Source organism: Symphodus melops, assembly GCF_947650265.1.
Source record: "Symphodus melops genome assembly, chromosome: 1".
Taxonomy (NCBI): Eukaryota; Metazoa; Chordata; class Actinopteri; order Labriformes; family Labridae; genus Symphodus; species Symphodus melops.
In genome coordinates, this window is record NC_136691.1 from 44,629,347 (window position 1) to 44,648,684 (window position 19,338).

At 37.8% G+C, this 19,338-nt stretch overlaps 1 protein-coding gene across 4 annotated transcripts in view; it reads right to left on the reverse strand.

Moving 5' to 3' along the window:
• LOC306828532 (phospholipid-transporting ATPase ID-like) overlaps window positions 1-19,338 on the reverse strand; it is a 31,079-nt gene that overhangs the window by 2,896 nt on the left and 8,845 nt on the right. For 2 of the 4 annotated variants that reach the window (XM_079351049.1, XM_079351052.1), the window contains exons 2-23: window positions 17,434-17,511; window positions 16,740-16,798; window positions 14,448-14,561; window positions 12,705-12,803; window positions 10,023-10,084; window positions 8,531-8,603; window positions 8,130-8,200; window positions 7,920-8,002; window positions 7,528-7,686; window positions 7,190-7,278; window positions 6,304-6,497; window positions 5,946-6,154; window positions 5,423-5,466; window positions 4,997-5,162; window positions 3,847-4,035; window positions 3,585-3,700; window positions 2,757-2,921; window positions 2,558-2,669; window positions 1,514-1,619; window positions 1,036-1,177; window positions 605-788; window positions 173-396 (exon numbers count right to left, since the gene is read on the reverse strand). In XM_079351049.1, the coding sequence (XP_079207175.1) occupies window positions 173-396; window positions 605-788; window positions 1,036-1,177; window positions 1,514-1,619; window positions 2,558-2,669; window positions 2,757-2,921; window positions 3,585-3,700; window positions 3,847-4,035; window positions 4,997-5,162; window positions 5,423-5,466; window positions 5,946-6,154; window positions 6,304-6,497; window positions 7,190-7,278; window positions 7,528-7,686; window positions 7,920-8,002; window positions 8,130-8,200; window positions 8,531-8,603; window positions 10,023-10,084; window positions 12,705-12,803; window positions 14,448-14,561; window positions 16,740-16,798; window positions 17,434-17,473 (2,700 nt within the window). In that variant the 5' untranslated portion in view covers window positions 17,474-17,511. Of the gene's footprint in view, window positions 1-172; window positions 397-604; window positions 789-1,035; window positions 1,178-1,513; window positions 1,620-2,557; window positions 2,670-2,756; window positions 2,922-3,584; window positions 3,701-3,846; window positions 4,036-4,996; window positions 5,163-5,422; window positions 5,467-5,945; window positions 6,155-6,303; window positions 6,498-7,189; window positions 7,279-7,527; window positions 7,687-7,919; window positions 8,003-8,129; window positions 8,201-8,530; window positions 8,604-10,022; window positions 10,085-12,704; window positions 12,804-14,447; window positions 14,562-16,739; window positions 16,799-17,433; window positions 17,512-17,683; window positions 17,884-18,978; window positions 19,042-19,338 lie in introns of those variants that run through there. The other 2 variants (XM_079351050.1, XM_079351051.1) reach the window with 2 other exon arrangements.

Consider the following 19,338-nt stretch of genomic DNA (forward strand, 5'->3'; position numbering starts at 1 on the left):
CAAGAGCTTCCTGTGACTTTGTGATGCACAGACCAGATTGTATTATTATATCTAAGTCATCTGTATAAGTTATTGATCAGATATTTACAATAAATGTCATACTAAGTAACAAAATAAAAGCTATTGTCAATCAAGTCAAGTCATTAAGCTAGTAAAACTGTCTCAGTCTCACCTGTGCAGAGAAGCCGCAGAAGAAGGCGAACCAGAAGTGAACAAAGGTGAAGGTGAAGTTTTTGTAGAAGAAGTAGCGCAAGAATTTGCACATGCGCAGGTAGGACCAGCGGCCATGCACCAGCAGAAGGCGCTGCAGGAATCGGAACTGAGCAAAGGAGTAGTCGCTGGACAGCACTGCCTGCATGCCCTCCTGACCTGAGATCCCCACACCTATATGAGCCGCTGCATGGACAAAGACAGGAAGAAGGAATGAAAGAAGGAAAAGTGTTAAAGTCACTTTTTTGTCGTCAAGAGGTCAAAATCAAAATGCAACTTTGTGCTTGAAATGAAGTCAGTTTTAATTATGCTACTAATCCATTTTCTTCACAGACTGAACATAAAGGTTAGCTTGTCGATGAGTTGATTATGCTTATGGTTACGCTGAAGATACCTTTGATCATGCTGACATCGTTGGCTCCGTCTCCTATTGCCAGTGTGACCGCATTCTTGTACTTCTTGACAAGCTCCACCACCTGAGCTTTCTGCAGAGGAGTGACTCTGCAGCAGATCACTGACTTACACATGCACGCCGTCTTAAGAAACTCCTGCTCCAGGCTGCGCTCCAGGGCATACGCCTGAGAGAGACATAGGGGGAATATAAAAGAGATGAAACTGAAGAAATGTACAACCTGCTGAAAATGATGAAACTGAAGAAATGTACAACCTGCTGAAAATGTAACATCGAAACTGTACAATGCCAACAACTGCAGCAGCAAGTAGCTATTTCGTATTCCTTAAAGGTTCTTTTTATGAAGATATCACCTTTTCCCAGGTCAAGCTGAGTAAAAAGAAAGACACAATACAAAAGATACACATAATTACCAGACTGTGTCCGTTGATAACCAGGCCATAGTCTCCGTTCACCAACTCATCTGAGATTGCTGTAGGACCATTACCCAGAGTCCCTTGTGGCAGAAACACCGAATCCTCTTCTACAACTGATTTCATGGTGGTTTGTGCATTTCTGCTCAGAAAGAAAAGAAACATGGACGATTGCACAGGAAGTTACACAATAAGTTGGTAAAAAAGTAAATTCTAAGTCATCAATTTTTTTTACAAAATATATCATAGTTTACATGATATAACTTCTTCAGCTTTATGTATTTAAATTTATTCCATATTTGTCATTTTCATGTTATTCTTGTAATTTACCTTTGTCCCCTTTGTTTAAGATTACAGACAGATGTTGGTTAAAAAAAGAACTTAACGGTCAATGATCTCTTCACTGTAATTACGGAGCAAATGCCAAGAAATGATTGTTTGTTCCGTTGTGGTAAAAAAAAAAAAAAAACTCCCTGACCTCAGTTCCTCTTCAACGTCTTCAGGTGTGTTTCCCGAGACAATGAAGACCTCATTCATCTCTTCACGCAGTAAGTTGCATGAGTACCCGATGTTTTCTGCAGTTTCTGCAACACAAACAGTCCTCCACAGTGAGAACATAGAACAACAACACGGAGTGCTGCAGAACAACAATCAGTTCAATGTTTACCATGAAAAGATATCAAACAATGATTAGGCAATAGCTTTCTGACATGTAAAAAACCTCATCGTCAAAGTTTGTCATTAAAAAGATCATAACGCAAACTTTAGGAAGTCCAAAGAAGCGTTCAAGTTTGTTTTTTTAACCAAGGCTTAATAGCTTTTCGTTACCTCTTTTTCTGTCCTCTTTTTTCTGCCTTAATGTTTTTAATGTGTTTTCAATTAGATGTGTTTATTGTTGAACCTTTTCAAAGGAAAACTTTTCACTGGTCAAACAAACAACAAACAAACAAACAAAATAATTCTATCCGTCCATCAGTCCGCCCTTCTCCTCCAAGCTCTTCTTTACTTCCAAGAACACTGGAATAATGACAATATTTATTTATTTTATAACTAATGTTGTTTGTTATTTCATTTCTAGTCCTTTTTAAGCTCATTCAAGTCAGTTTAGAAACGAGGAAGACGTCAGAGGGAAGTAAAATGTCTTCATGACCTGTAATCATGTCTTTTGGATCAAGCCTTGAATCCCCATGACCTGGATAACAACTTCACAGCCATCTTGAATTGCCTCCCGGGGACAAATAACATTTTTTTAATTGAATTGAATTAACACAAGCTTCTTCAAAATATGAAGTCACTTGTGTCAACATATGTATCGTAGTAAAACAGTCAAGGGTTCGGTTAAAGTACCCTAACTAATCATTTAAAAAATAAAACGTAAGTGAGTCTAGTTTTGATTAGTGGTTACATATGATGGCTGGTTTAATAGACCTGACAAAGCATTTTCACACCAGCTTATGTGTAAAGATCAGCCACAAATGTTACAATATATATTAACAAAAATATAAATTCTTGAGTTAATTACCTTGTTTGTCACCAGTTAAAACCCAGATTTTGATGTCAGCTTTGGACAGCTGCTCAATAGTCTGAGGAACTCCATCTTGTAACTTGTCTTCTATGGCTGTCGCTCCGAGCAGCTGCATCATGACAAAAACACAAAAATCAATACGTCCTGATTATAAAAAAGTAAAATAAATGTAGCAGTATGACGCTTCTTCTCCTACCAGCAGATCCTTCTCAATTTCCTCATACAGCTCGTCCAGTTTTGCCTCTCGGTCATCCAAAGCTGTGCTGACCTCATGGTGGCGCTGTTTCCACTGGTTGAAATATTCCTCATCCAGATCCTTGTAGGCCAGTGCCAGAGTTCTCAGGCCATCCCCTGCACACTCCTGCAGATCAACATGTACATACTTACATGGTTTGACCCTTCACAGATAGGTAACAAAGAATACACAGGAGCTGATACTTTAAGTTAACTCATGTGTGCAGCTGTATAACTACAGGTAGGAGAAGGAGAAGGAGAGTTGAGGTATAACACAAACATAAATAGTGCAGAAAGGTTTAGTCTGTTAACAAGCTTACTCCTCTGCTTGATAGAGATCTACTCAGGAAAGCATTAAAACCCTTAAGTTAGAGTCAATCCATTATATACAATTATACTGCCGTAACACGTCTGAGGTATGAATAATGAATACATTTTGTTCAGGACAATTTTGATGCTAACCTTAAGTCGCACTCCAACACTCCACAGTTAATATAAATAAGAGGAAACTACAGTATGAAATAAATTGAACTGTTGTAATCTTGAAGTTGAACATGTTTCTACCAAATCCAGCCAATAGATTTTGTCTGCCAAAGGTTCTGTCCACAAATATAAATATAATATGTGAATGTCCAAATGCCAGAAAACCTGCAGAGTGTTAATAATAGGCCTGAACTTCTGTTTCTTGTCTTGTAAAAGACAAAGAATTACAAAAAGCATGAATCTTTTCTCACACACCTTGCAAGCATGCACGCCAATATGGGATACACGCACACACACAAACACTCACATTAAGATGCTCTGTGGTGACCTCCATCAGCTTGCTGCAGGACGCATCCAGTCGCTCATAGATGATCGTGTCTGCACCTTTACAGTAGAGAGACAGCTTCCCCTCTGGACTCCGAACTAAATACACAAATACACACAGAAACATATGAGCAAAAAGACAACAATCAAGACGAGGAAAAGCAAGGATCAAGCAGTTTGTCTGGCGAGAGACAGCAGCCTATACACAAACAGGAAACTTTATTCCCAACATTTAGTTTTCATACCTATGACAGACATCCTCTTGCGGACGTTGTTGAAATCTAGGATAGCGAGGAGTTCATAGCTGCGCTGTTGTCCCATTTCCACAATGGAAACACTGTCTGGTGTACGTGAGCGGAAGACGAATCCAAAGTTTCTGGCTGCAGTGACCAAAGCTCCCTCATCTGGAGACTGGGCCTGGTAGTAAATCTCACCTGTAGTAGCACAACAAAAAAGTGTAATCCTTTTTATTACTGTTTAATTATCTTATGTTAAAAGTTGTCTGCCAACTTGTTCATTGTAAGTGGATGCTAAATAGATCAAGCTTACTGTGTTAACTCAGTTGAATCAGGTAATCCTCTGCAGAATACTTGCAGTGACCACCTGACTCAAAATAAGCAAGTCTGCTATTACACTTTGCATCAGAATATAACTTCAAATAGTGCCTCCTTGCTGTTTGATTATTCAAACAAATTAAGAGTAAAATCCTGGAGGGGCACAGCCTACAGCAAGTGCTATCTTGCAAGTGCTACCCAACCATTAAACACAAGTCCTCTCAGTGATGTTAGCGTGGATTTGGTGAAATGCTAATGTTAGCTGTTGCTACAAAGCTTTTTGTAGCAAAAGATTAACCAAATTTGTCGTTATACCAAAAAACATGGCCCACTTTACCTCCAGATTTTAACTACCATCAGTCTTTAAATTGCTGAGCATTTTTTAAGCAGTGAATTGAAGACAACTTTCAGATTCCCTTCGTGTTTTATTTGCCAACCTACAACAAAGCAGTAAAGATACAGAAGTTTGTGACAATATCTATCAAATATATGAACTGTCATGTCTAAGCGAATAAGCTGTAGCAACCAAAAGGTATTTTTAGTTGGCTGAAAACACATTTGTTGCTTCTGTTCAGTCAAACTATATTAGGCTCGATGAGCATTAACTCTCTTTTGGGTGTCAGCCTCAAGTGGTCACTTGAAGAACTGCAGTTTTTGTCCCTACCATGTTGGCTTCAGGTTGAAGTCCTGGAAGCAGCTTCTCGTAGACAAGCTAAAGAATTGGAATTAGTGTTTTCACTGGAATGAGACTGAAATCATCCCACATGTTGATGTTTTACTTATTATTACAGAGAAAGGCTCCCTTCACAAGCTCATGTACAAACACTTGACCCTCACTAACCTTCTCTCTTCTCCTCAGCCATCACGGTGTGACACAGGGCCAGCAGTCTGAAGAAAGCCTGGACCTCAGGGTTCTCAAGCTTCACTGCCTCCACCAGGGCGTGGTCATGGAAAATGAAGCGAGGATCAGCCAATGGGTTGAAGGAGAAGTCCACCCTCTCTGTATCCTTTGAAAAGAGAGTAAGAGAAGATTTTTAACAAGACAAGTTGGCAACTAGAGTTTAGAAATGTATCCACAAGCACCTGCTGGAATGGTTATCACTTAAAAGACTTCAATGAATTTAGTAGGATGGTTGTTAAGATGATAAACTAATGCGGTTGTCAACAGGTGGAGAAGTTGCAGAGGGACGAACTATGTACAGTAAAAGAACACAACAGGATAACATTTGCCATGTAGGTTTGACGACTTGCTTAATCACCAACTCACCTCTGTAATTTCTAGTCTTTGACCAGTGTAGTCATATACATCTCCTGAGAAAGAGAAAAAAAAATATCTGAACTGCATGTCTGTTGTAATCTTTCCATTTCTAAGCACAAATCAAACACTGACATGATGGATCTTTAAATGTAAGAGGTAAGTGACCCCTTGCACAAATCAATGCTGTAGGATATTTTCTCTTCAGAGTATTTATTGACATAGCTCTTAATGCATGGTTTTGTTGAAGTAGTTCTGACTTTGAAGGACTAAGTGTAATCGTATCAATCTGCAGAAGTCTAGTACATTTAACATCAACCTTTCTACACGCAAAAAAAAAGCAACACAAAAAGTAGATGCAAGAATGCAAAAAGCTGTTAAACTCATGGACAAAATGGATAAATACAGTTTTTTTATTAGTTAAACATTAAATGGTTTGGGTTGTGGAAGTTGATGGGGGATAAAAACGTTAGTCTTTGAGAGTTTTGGGCCAGAAAACCTAAGTCATTGATAAAGTCCATGTCTCCAAGCTTACCGTAACTTTTGCCATTGATGGAGCACTTGTTGAACACCATGATATTCTGGGTGAGCGTTCCAGTTTTGTCACTGAAGATGTATTTGATTTGACCGAGCTCTTCATTCAATGTGGTGGTGCGAGCCTCAGCAGGGGTGTCTTTACGTCCGTAATACATCTTCCTGTCCCAGTCGATGTAGAAGCTATTCCCTAATCGAATGATCTCTACACTGAAGACAGATATAGATAGACAAAATGAGAACAAGCTTACCCTCTTATTTTCTCTTCATTTAGTCTGCTGTATTCTCTCTGTGCATGTCATTTAAGTTTCTTTAAAACCTATAGTCACACCTAACATGTTTGTACTGTACATTGTTACCTAACATAGAGAGAGATGGGCACCACAGTGTTGAGGATGATGACGTAGGACCAGAACGTGAGGAAGGCAGAGACAGCAGTGTTGTTGTTATTTTGTCTGGGGAGAAAGACTGTGAACTGTGAGCCCTCGTTCATCTCCCAGAATAAGTTTCCTATCGCCAGGATGGTGCACATGAAGGCCAGGAAACCAAAAATCTGCATCAAAAGTAAGGCAGCAAATGAATGCACTGATTTCTACTCCATTCTTGTGTTCATCATTTTGTTTGGATGGATTACATGTTTCATTGTGCTTGCACAACTTCTAGGAACAAAAAGCATTTGATAAATCTCCCAAGAAATAATGGGCCTGATTGTACACAAAGCATCTTGGTGCAGAGCACTGGTTTCTTTCCTACTTTCCACCTAACACAGTTTACATTTTCTCACCCAGCGCTCATGTTGTGTACATACAGTAGCAAAGAAGCTAGGGCCCAGGGCGGGGATGGTGGGTTCCTATCTTAAGGATGCTAAAACCTGGTCTAATGGCTGAAATCGAAAGTCTGTAGTTAAGTGTTGTTCCTGCCATTTAGAGAGATTCGTACATAAAAATTAGTTTATAACAAATCTGTCTGTTAAACACAGAGGGAAGCTAAGAAGTACTCCCATTGCTCACACATATACAGATTACACTCATAGTTTTAAGGCACAGATACAGCGAGACTGACACCAAGCACTCCACCATCTGTGCCACTATAACTGGTGTTCATGGGCACGAGAGTCATCAACAATCAAGCCAACAGATTTCAGTTAATGAATTAAAAGTGGACCTTTCAATAACTCTAATAATAAAATAATTACATTTTTGAGAATCCTGAGATGAGATAAAAGGAAGCAATTTAAAGACTCACAAAAAGGACGAGGATGTTCATTAGGCGGTCTACACTGGTCCTTTTGAAAGTGCTCTTCCCACAGTTCTGCATCAACTTTGTCTCAGGACCTGCGGAAGATTAACACAAATAATCAAAACCTCGACAGATGTTCATGTGAGGGCAGGGGGATGATATAGTCCAAACAGCGTCGAGGTCAGAAATTGAACATGCGACCAGTGTAACGAGTCAGTGACTATAGACCCTCAACATGGTGCGTCTGCTCGAAAGCTAAACTAGCGTCCCAAAATTCAATGATCACAAGTTGACAATTTGTACTTCTTTCATATCTATATGAGTCTAACAACATTGTGTCCCACCTCCAAATAGCACGAGTCCAAAGCACCAGTCTGTATTCCTCAGGGTGCAGCCTCGCAGCAGGATCTTCTCGTTGTCCAGCGGGTATTTCTGACCAGCGACGGTTAGTGTTCCTGTAAAGCGGTCGAGTCGGTTGTTGGGTGGTTCACAGCGCACCTCGCCTTGAGGAGAACAGAGGGGAAACTAATTTGTAACTATTAATGCATACAGTATCTACATATAGTTCATATTGTATAATAATTAACTTTTTTAGAAAACTAAATTTGTGTCTTTAAATGCATCATGACAGTGCTGTAAGTCTCATAATCCCAAAAGGAAGGGGAGGAACTTTACTGCTTCATGCTGATGATTTCAGAAACCAGCAGTTAGTTGTCTTGAAATACAATAGTCTTACCGTTAAAGTCTGCCAGTTTTTCAATATCATCTCCCAGGTCTCCTGTCACAGGGAGGGCCTGTCTGACCTTCAGGTTAGTCTCTCTGAGGAAACAGAGGTCCAAAATAAGAGAAAAAGTAAGAAAATGTTTTGGAGATGAGGAAGATGAGAACAAGAATAAAATACCTGATGCATGGTTAACTGTTCAGGTATGTTAAATAACAGTCTTACCCATCCAGTTCTGCTGTCTCAACGTAGACCAGGTTGAGTGGTTCACTGCTTGAGAGCAACAAGAGGTCGGCCTGAAATGACAGCATCAAATAAGCATACTTTAAATCTCAAATTTCTCCTCTGGAGACCAATAAAAGATTGTCTTAGCTTGTTAGTAGTAGTAGTGCCAAAAGTTTGCATAACAGCAGCTGATAGCTTGTCTTTGTTTGATCAATTACTGAGAAAAGGAAGGTCTCCCAAAGATGACCGGGAACATTTGTATCAACTGAGGTCAGGCAATAATCACAATAATCTTTACTCCTGTTGGACACGCACAACAAAAACAGTTATAGTATCATCTCATACTATAAATAGGGGTGCAGTCTAATAGGAAACAGAGAACAGAATAGAATGAGACTCACTGTGACAAACTGGTTGTTTTCCAGCTTGATGATATCTCCCACCTGGACATCCATCCATTTTTCACTGCGCAGTCTAAGAACAGAAAACAGGTCAGTCGATTGATGTTTGGACTGTGTGTGTGTGTGTGTGTGTGTGTGTGTGTGTGTGTGTGTGTGTGTGTGTGTGTGCTCAGGGAGAAGTTTTCTTTCCCCTGCTGTTATTTGAGGAGTGTCAGGAAATAAACAGTTTGAGGGAGCAGAAATAAGCACCGTCCACAGAGGTCATCCTATTATTAGTCCCCTTCCTTCACTGTGTGTTCCTGTATCATCTGTCTGCTTATAACAGCAAGAGATGTGTTACATTTGGCTGAAATATGATTATTTCATATTTATTCCTGGCATTTAATTTTCATACTTATGAAAGACATCCTCTATCCCGAATGCTAAATGTGAAGAATCATGAATGTGACCAGGGCCATTGTGGCTCAGTGGTAGAATCAGTTGTCTTTCAAATGAAGGTTGGCGGTTCAGAGTCCCAGCTCCTGCAACCACATCTGATGTTTCCTTGGGCAAGACAATTAACCCTTAATTTGCTCACCTGGCTTCATCACACAAGACTATTTATTATGAGAGTATAAATAATCTGTCGTATAAAATATGTCAGAAATGTTTTACAATACTGCATGCACAATATATAAGGATGTTTTGTCTTCCATCTCCTTCTCACCCTGGACAGATGTGGGAATAGTCACCCAGGCTTTTTTCTCACATGATTCCATCTCCTTCTCAGCCTTGGTAAATGGCTAAATAGTCATGTAGTCTCTTTTCTCACACTAGGGGATAGATTGTGCCCTGCCAGGTGGGCAGTGGCCCTATGTGGCGTGATGGAAGTGTGTTCTGAAAGTATTCATGTTTGCCTTTTCTTGGGGCCTCTTTCTCTCCTCCTCACCGTATGAGAGAGGGGTCTTTGAACGCTGATTCTGCCTTTGAATAAATATTCATTGAGACCAGATCGATCTTGGGTTTCTTTACTGAATAGCTCTTCTCACTATTTATCCACACTCTTTGGTAATAGAAAAATTCCACAACAGGGGCAACTTGGTCAGAATTGATTATTAATTTAAAATCTCGGCGTGATCTAATGTTAAGGTATTTACAGATTAGTCAACATGACATCGGCTTTTAGCCTCCTGTTTTTGACCCATCAGTGTACTCCTTGTGTACTTTATAACCCAAAACACTCAGCCACAGGAAGCAGCTGCAGGATGGTGGGGAGCACTTGTTTTGTATCCAGTTAGTAAGGTTAGTTAGGTAAGTGCGATGGTTCTTTTCAGGCTCCTTCGAACAAAATTCCTCAGAACTGATAAGATTCCCTGAGTGACACCGACATGTAAAGAAAAGTTAAAGGATGGTGCCCCTACAAATACACAAAACATGGAGAAGGCTACATAAAACCTTGTATAAATAAGCACTAGTGTACTTCCCATGATTCATAGCATACGACCAAACTTACTTTCTATCAATAAGAACTTCAGCTTTTCTGTTGTTGACTTGATTGTCGCTCCTGTGGCGATTCTGGAAAAAAAACAAAAAAACAACAACTTTTAAAACAAGCTTCAATTCAATGACTGAATCTGTGTCATAAAAACACTGTGGTGCAGATGTATCAAAAAAAAAGGTTGGGTTTTTTTTATACAAAAGAGGAAGTTCAACTTTACAACATGATTAAATCTGTTCTTTGTTTTCATCCTTCTATTTAGATGGTGGAGTCACAGAGGCGGCACTAGAGACTCTGTGAGACAGCTGGTGATGACATGTGGTTTCCCTTTCCATCAAAAATTAAAAATGTTCTGTACTAAATGATCCATGTGTGCTGTAAGTACATTATAGTAAGCCAGTTATATAAATGCTGTAGGTACATTATAGTAAGCCAGTTATATAAATGCTGTAGGTACATTATAGTAAGCCAATTATATATATATGAAACATGAAATATATGTTTTGCCTTTTGATTTTTAGGATGTACAATGTTTTTGTGTTGCTCCAAATGTGTGTATGTATTTCTACCAATGAGAACTGTTACGCTGTTTGATTGAAAACTTACCCAGAGGTTTAAAATATAAAGGGACATTTTTTACATTATTAAATGATGCGAAACAATTTCGTTCTCTGCTCTTTTATAAAAAGAAAATAGCCTACGAATGTCTTAAAGAAAACCTTAAAATGGACAATGACACATTCTGTCTGATATAAAGTTGGAAAAAAAACTTCTCCTGATCATATTATTGTATGTAAAATAATTGACCCAAAGATTAAAATATAAGAAAAATAAAACCTTCCTGCATAGTTCAGTAGGTGTTAGCTTGTTAGCATCTTTTTAAATCCTGGTGTCAGCTATTTCAGCACTTTTTTTTCGCAAGGTCATCCACCTGGCCATATATGGTCAGTGTTGAGTTTCTGTAAGTGAGCTGAGATCAAATCAAGCCTGAAACCACCCAGTGACCTCACTCAGGGAACTGATGGGTAAAGATGGGTAACGATAAGGAACATTCAGGATGACTAACACTGCCACACAAAAGGACTCCTGTTCTCCTCCACCAGCTAATGTTTAAACCCTGCCAGCACTCATTTCCTTGTGGTGGTTTGGTGCCAAACACACAGAAACAAACGAACACACACACACACACACACACACACACACACACACACACACACAAACACAACTGACCTTGACAGCTTAATCGAAAAGAAAAGTAATTTTCCTTTGATTTTCATCAATGTACAATTTTATCTGTCCTAAAGAACAAGCAGTTCAGGTCGTCTGTGTGTCGCGGTTGGAGGGGAATTTTTGTTATTTCTTATCAAGTTTCAATTCCACAATGACATCATTTGTGTCAACACCATGTTTTTAAAGAATCAACTGATGAAATAGTCTCTTGAGCGACTCTAATGCAGAAAAGAGACAAATCACTTAACTTAAAGCTCTCATGAGACTTTTTTCATCTCTATGACTTTAAAATCAAACTCAGCCATCAACAACAAGATTGATCATTTATTCAGCGTATGGTGAGTTTTAATTACTCTAAACACTGAGGTCATGTCAGTGTCAGAAGTGGTGACGAACAGTTTTTGTTTCTATTTTACAAGATTTTTCATGAGAAAAAGACGACTTACACTAGAACAAGACAGGATGAGCCGAGTGCCAAGATCAACACAAACAATACATTTCTCACAGAGGCTGAATGCAAGTTGAATGTAAAGGAAAGTTGGATGTTGATATTCAAATGTTATCTATTAGCCAATCTCTTCTTAAAACAATGGAAACAAAACGGCAGGCTGAAACAAACAGAGCTTAAAACTGACTGAATAAAGAGAGAACTTAGTTAAGCCTAATCTGACACTTGGTTTGACAGTGGAAATGAGATAACGTCAGCTAAGTACAGTGTGAAATGTTTTGAACGGGAGACTGCTGACGTTTTTCCCACCGAGCACAAGATAACACAAAAGACACACAATGCTGCTGAGTCTGTTTTATTCCACAGTTTGACCACAAAATAGTTTTCAACATCATTACATATAGTTTACTTAAGATATAATGAAAGTGACTAGCTTTTTATAAATGTTTTTTCTGTACTTGTTTTTCGTAATACTGAATAGTTTTCCTTTTCTCATCCTGTAAAACAGGTCATGTCATGATTTTTTTAAGAGAGAAGAAGTGGTTAAGTAAAAGGACACGGGAAACTTCACTTTAAAACATTTTAAAGGTAAGGTAGGCAGATATTTTTGGATGCAGGTTGTTGTAATTATTGAAAACCTCTGTACGGCAACAATACAATTAATGAATAAAAAGTTTGTTGGGGGAAAAATGCAGAATCTGTGTATGTTGCAGGACTATAATGTCTGTCAAATCATTTTTTTCTGACTTTATGGAACAGTATGTATCTACCTGTCCACTCATGTTTAGAGGAATTAAAAAGGAAGTAAAGCTATTCTGTTTAAAGCCAGTGGTTATTAAACTTGTACCTGCATCATGCTGCTTTAGACAGACAGACAGACAGACAGACAGACAGACAGACAGACAGACAGACAGACAGACAGACAGACAGACAGACAGACAGACAGACAGACAGACAGACAGACAGACAGACAGACAGATAGATCTGCTCAATCAGATGAGTTCTGGAAATGTGCTTACAATATCGTCAGTGGCATCCTTGGCAGCAGTGACCGTCAGCACGAGGACGAGAGGAACAACAGTGGTAAACCAGGACAGAGAGGAGATCTGAGGAATCACCTGAGAAACAAATACGTGTTTAAAAAACTGCATAAGAATGCTTCAGTTTAAGGTTTTCAGGTTTCACTTTTGTACCTCAAAAACACACAAAAACCAAGAATATACACGACAACAAAGGAGAAGATATTCTCACATAAAGAGAAGGCTGAGGTTTACAGGCAACTGTGATTAGTCTGAGAGAGAAAACATGTTTTATTGAGATAAATGAAATGTTGCACAAAATTCATTAAAAAACCATCAAGTTCCTTCAAAAAAGAGACTGCAGACAGCCTCTGTTTTGAAATATGACTGTTTTCTGAGGCAATTTCCTCTGCTCGACGGCTCTTCCTTAATCTTATTGCACTTGATTCTTTCACGTCCGGTTTTGTACACTGTGAGAGAATGCAGACGCTCACAAGGGATGTGTTGGTTTTCACGTTTAGAAAGGTGCGAAAACACTGTGGTTATTTTCTGACTCTAGGAGCTAAACAACGTACGTAAGTAAAACTATTTAAACAGTGCTTTTTACTGACAAAAGTAACAAAAGTAACAAAGTGCTTTACATAAATATGACAAATAAACTTTATAGCATTTATTTATATTTATAGCATCCCAATAATCCATCCAGCCATATATACTTAATAATTCACTTTTCTTTAACCACATCTGTAAATGTTATAATCACTGTACATATTTAGCACGAACTCTTGCACTTTCTGCTTATTTGCACTTCTGGTGAGATGCCAAACCTCATTTCGTTGCACTATACTTGTATATGTGTAATGACAATAAAGTTGAATCTCATCTCATCTCATCTCATAAGAAATGTGTAGAAAAACACCTTTAGTCAAAAAAAAGATCACATTTAAGACAATTCCCACATACAACAACAGTTTAAAAAAATGTGCAATGGAGATGTAGAAAAATGCAAAAGAAAAACATGAGGCTATGTAAAACTGTAAATTTAACCTTATTTTCATTAACTTGTTGACAAAAGTCATTGACACTAAAACAAGATGGATAGCCGGATATCCTAGCTGGTAATGACCATGCATTTGCAGCATTTTGCATCCGTCAATCTCGATTTTGGCTTGCCACGATGATGTAGACAAGATAATGGAGATGAAATGATTACTGTTCCACATGCAGTGTTGTCCCTTGGTTTTGTCTTTTGTTGTGAATGAAAGTGTTCGTTGTTGTATTTTGGAGAGCACAACCTTAAAAACATTTTCTAACTTTTTTTCTTTTCTTCTAAAAATGATCAGATTGTTAAAAGTGTTGAGAGTGTTAGGCTTGATAAAGGCATGTGGTGCAGCTTGAACACAAGAGTAAGAGTATTTGTGTTTAATAACCGTGATCTCCAAATCAATCAGAAAATAATTGTGATGATTTTAGCCGTAACCGAGCCGCTCAAATACCAAACTACTTAACATTTTTTCCAACAGAGTAAAATTTGTTTTTAAAGTTAACATTATTTTAAAATCTTTGTTGCCAATATGTACATCATTTACAAATGACTTAATCTAATTTGTTTGTTTTTTCTATCAAGAATTATATTACTGGTACATGTTTCATAACTTCTGTTTGACAGCTTGAAGGTAGCCTTGCCTGACTCTGCCTGCGTGAGTGTGTGTGTGTGTGTGTGTGTGTGTTTGTATTCCTCACCTGGAGCACCAGCAAAAACAGGAAGTAGGCGTTAGCAATCCTTTGGAACTGCTCAAAGAGGTTAAGAGGTAGGAAGGTGAAAACGTTGTACTTGTTGGTCTTGATTGCGTTTGTCTAAAAAGGTGAAGAGAGAGAGAGCCAGAGAAACAGTGTTACTTACTGTTGTCCATGGTTACTTTTTGAATACAGATGATGGTTTCCTTTTCCCTTACAAATCATCTGTACCAAGTTAAAAAGGCTGGCAGTGCTATGCAAAAGGCATCTACTTTGGTATGATAAATAAATAAACGGCTGAAGTAAATATCAGACAGTTTGTTGATTTAAAGTAGAAAAAAAAAGGTAATTTATTCAATAAACATTTCCAACATTTTCTAATTGGGCTAACAGCTCATACCACTGCCAGCAAGTGGCCACATACTAAGTAATGACACAATCAACATTGGGTCAACTGGATATTTTAGAATATTTAGAATAAATATATTTTAAAGCAGACCAGTGTTCAATTAAGTTAAGTTACAAATGAATTTGGCATTTATCATCCCACATATTAAATATCCTTAACACCAGAGTACTAGCCTATATGCATTCACTTTACAGATAAAGTTGTGTAGGCTGTTTCAGTATTTAGATGTCACTGAAAGATCATTATCAATCAAAATAACGTTGACGATTTAAAAATGATTCAAATGTATAATCTAAGATCACAATATATCTTTTTACATCATTCACAAAAAACTACTTCTGATAGCTGCTTTCAAACAACCAAATGAGTGAAACACAACATCCATTTTACTGGATGCAAAACAGACACAACCTGATGGAAAACAGTCTGGTATTTGGCATGTTGTGGTAAATATGTGCAACTTCGGTGGACTGGGTTAATATAAATCCATAAATGTTTGATGTAACGTTTGATGGAAATCTGGCTTTTTTACATCAGACATGGTAAGACTGATGATGGGCTTGAACAAACATGACCTTATGTTTGAGGTCCTTTGAATATCCAAGGGCATAAATTCAGTTTCAGATTGGAGTGTTAACATGCAGATAGATGGTAGATTATGGTGGATGAGTATATGAGACAGAGGCTTTAAACACACTTTGTCAGATGGGCCTCAGAGTTCAGGTATTTCAGATATGAAAAGGGAAACTCACTACCTACCCCTGATTTCTCAATGTTTTTCTGTCTGTGCGGCTGAAAAATTTTCCACCTCAAATCAAATTTGACCCTGTCATATAATTCCGTTTTTTTGGCCAACTCCTGCCTTGAAGGTGCAATTCATTTCCTTTCCTTTGGCAGACATGACCAGAGTAAGTAGCTTTTCCCATTTTAACTCTAGCTAGAATGCACAGACTACTTGTTTAATACACCTGCTTGCTTAAAATGTGTCCTTAATGAAACATTTCCACAAATGTTGGATGTTTTTCTGTTCAAAACATTTCATTGGGTTGTGCAGAATTCCTGAGCCAGATGTTTGTCATCATGACTGTAAGATCTAGTGGGAGGCGTGTGGTCCTGACCAGGTGGATCTTTTCAGTAAATGCTGGAAACTCTAGCTCTGTCTCACTCACTTTATTCTCTGCATCTATTTGCTAACAAAACCACCCACGGACCGGATGAGTTGATTTGGTTGTACAAAAGCATGAAAAAGGAGTTTACACGTGATGGGATGATCATGACCTTAAAGATCATATGTAGTATTTTTATTTTCCATTATTTGTCTGTTTCAGGTTTTACAGTTTAACATTGTGTTTTAATTCTTGTAAAGTTACAAAAATAGTGTGTGCATCTCAGTGTTTCTATAGGACAGTATGTGTTTACGTTACACATCTGGATGTGTGACCTGAATGATTTGTTTTGGTAATCTGTTAAGTGTATAAGTACTCTTGTACTCTGTTTGACTCTCATAAAGCTTAAAAGTAATTTTGTTTTCATGGGTATTATTTCAACTCTTTCATGTCCTAATTGTCTGATGAAGCGAGAATATGATTCCTGTTTTTACAACATCATTTTTTCATTTCAGTGTCTTATATCCTTCTCTTCTTGTGTAATTGTCCAAACATATTTTTTCTACTTTTTTATTTTCCTTTGTAAATAAATGATATTTGACTTTGGCTCATGACTTGTTTCCAGACATCATCCACACAGTCACAGCCAGACACAAACCAAAGATGAATTTCTCTTGTAAACCCACTGACCACATCAAGTAGTAAACTGTGGTAAAATGTATGTTGGCCTCATTATCTGCTCATCCTGTGTTTCTTTCAGAAGAAAGACATTTTCTTACTTACTGCATATTGAAAGGGGAGGTTGTACTCGCGGTCGTTTGCGCGCAGCTTCCTCTCCAGCTCTGATTTGCAAAGAGAAATAAAAATCATTGTTGTATATTTCTTTAAGAGAACATAAAAAAATAACAGAAACCAAACCCATAAAAGCACAATCAGGGCTTTATCTGTCCACTGGAAAGTCTTAACATTTGTTACACACTTCTTTCAGGTTTTAATTAAAAGGTTATGACTTCATTGGATAATTTTCACCTTAGATACATCTCTAAGTTTCAGTTTTTATCTTCCGAAATAAATGTAATTTAATGGTTATCAATCAACCTTTTGTAAAGAGAGAAATACACAAGTAAACATTATGCCTGCTTAACAGTTACATAATACTGATTATTGTATTTTGAATGCTCATATTGTGATAACAATAAAGTTATAGGAATAATTGCATTGTCCAAGCTGAGATTTATTAGAAATGTTCAATTCTATCACCATTGTACTCAAAACATTATGTAAATGTAATAACTAAAATCTTTATACATCAACTAGTAGGAGTATTACGATATTTAAGATCATCTGGACAATAAAATCTTAAAAGTTCATGCTACCCAACAGAAAGCTCAATTGTTACTAGTTAAAATGTTTCCGTTTACAGCTGTGTATTAACATCCAGAATAAAAGTGCATAAAAGCATCAATGAAAGTCCTACCTCTCTCTTTTTTCCTCGCACAGTTCGCAAAGAACGACATCTTCCCCTCCTTGTTCTCTATCTATCCATCACAAAAATCTGTGGAGGAGCAGAAAAAAATGCTGTTTAGTAAAAGGACAAATCTGTCTCACATAATTTTCTATTTTCCTACCAAGATAATAAACTCTCACTCATACACTCATACATCCACTTTCTCTTAGAAGCTGGGACTTTAAACCTCTCTGCTGGTAAAGTGTGAATGACTGAGTACCTGCCAGCTGCCATCAGGACATTTTCCATAATGTGCTCTATGAGGTAATCATTCTCCAGCCATGCCCAGGCTTTTTAAGGTGTAATCGAGGAAGTAGAGAGTACAGCTGTTTTTCAAAACAAATGTGAGTCTGGAAAAACTATGCAGGGAAAGTAAAACATTTAAGCTTTGCAGAAATAAGTCTGAATAAATCCGATTCTTCTTTGGAATTCCTTTAAAAACACAAACTTTTGGCTTTCTCATCTCATCTTGCTCTTGAATTTTTTCTTTGTACTTACCTGTACTGTTCACAAAAGTCTGAATGCTTCTACATATTTCTCTGTTCTTATTTTGTGTCTCTATCTGTTTAAATGTTGAGGATTTGAAGTTTCACTTTTTAAGAAGCACCTAAACTTGTGAACAAAGTTATCATACAAGTTATCTAATGTCTAAGAATGTGTGATGTCAAAGGTTCATGACGAAAACACGCATGTTATGAAAACTGCTTAAAAAAAAGAAGAGCGGAGGTTGTTCTGTTTTTCAGCTTTGTGTCTACTTTTGGTTGATACATGAGTATTCATTTCTATTTGAAAAGGGACAGTGGAGCTTTCACTTTGCTTCAGGTTTGCATCAGCCACTTAATGTTTTTCCCATGAAGGGCAGAATGAGTCAGAGGGAGGCTCCCCTCTTAGGCATCCAGTCATTCAGCTATCTACTCCTTCTGACAGTAAAGAGTTTAAAATGAAGAGCCCAGCACAGCCCCTGTGTTCTGTCTCTCAGCTGAGTGATGATGGGACTGAGAGGTGGCTGTTGGTATGCAGCGGAGTCTCCACCAGAGCCATGAACACAAAGTTATTACTCATCAGGAGTCATCTGTGGCTGCTGCGGCGTGTCTGGCTGCACCAGCTGTCAATCCCCAAAAGGCCAAATAAGAAAATATTGAACTTCATAAAAGAAAAAAAAAACTAGGAAAAAGCAGAACAGCTTTAATCTAAAGAGCGAATTTCTCTATTTAAGACAATTCATTCATTGTATTCAATGTTATGAAACATTTTGTGCAGCCGCTCGGAAAAGTTGTATTATTTCTATGGAGCAAGCTTGTAGTCAATTCATGAATAACTGTGATTTCAATTTGTGAACACTGATTCGATATCAGTGTCTGTGTACATTTTTTGACACATATATTTCAGGGCCAATGGCTGAGGTCAAGAGGATCAATCCCCTTGTTTTTACATTTGTTGGTATAAAGCTATGAAATAAAGCAATTGAATGTCCATCAAGAAACCAAAAAAAGTTTCACATTAACAATAAGTTACTTTTTATTTGTAGCACCCATGTCAGCTCCACTGACAAATGACAGATAAATGAAGAGGGACCACCTGAGGAACAAATCTATTTTAAGTCATTTCCTTCATGTTTACGTTTTTGAGTTCCTTTGAACGTGTGTGTGTGTGTGTCTGTGTATGTGTGTGTGTGTGTATGTGTGTGTGTGTGTGTGTGTGTGTGTGTGTGTGTGTGTGTGTGTTTTTGTGTGCATTAGAGAAGACATATATATCAAGAAATAAAGTTAATCAGAAAACTCACCAGAGCAAAAATCAATTAAGGACAAATAATTAAGAGGTGGGGGAAAGTATGTCTTTGTGTGTGTGAGTGCTCTCAGTCCATGTTGAGGATTC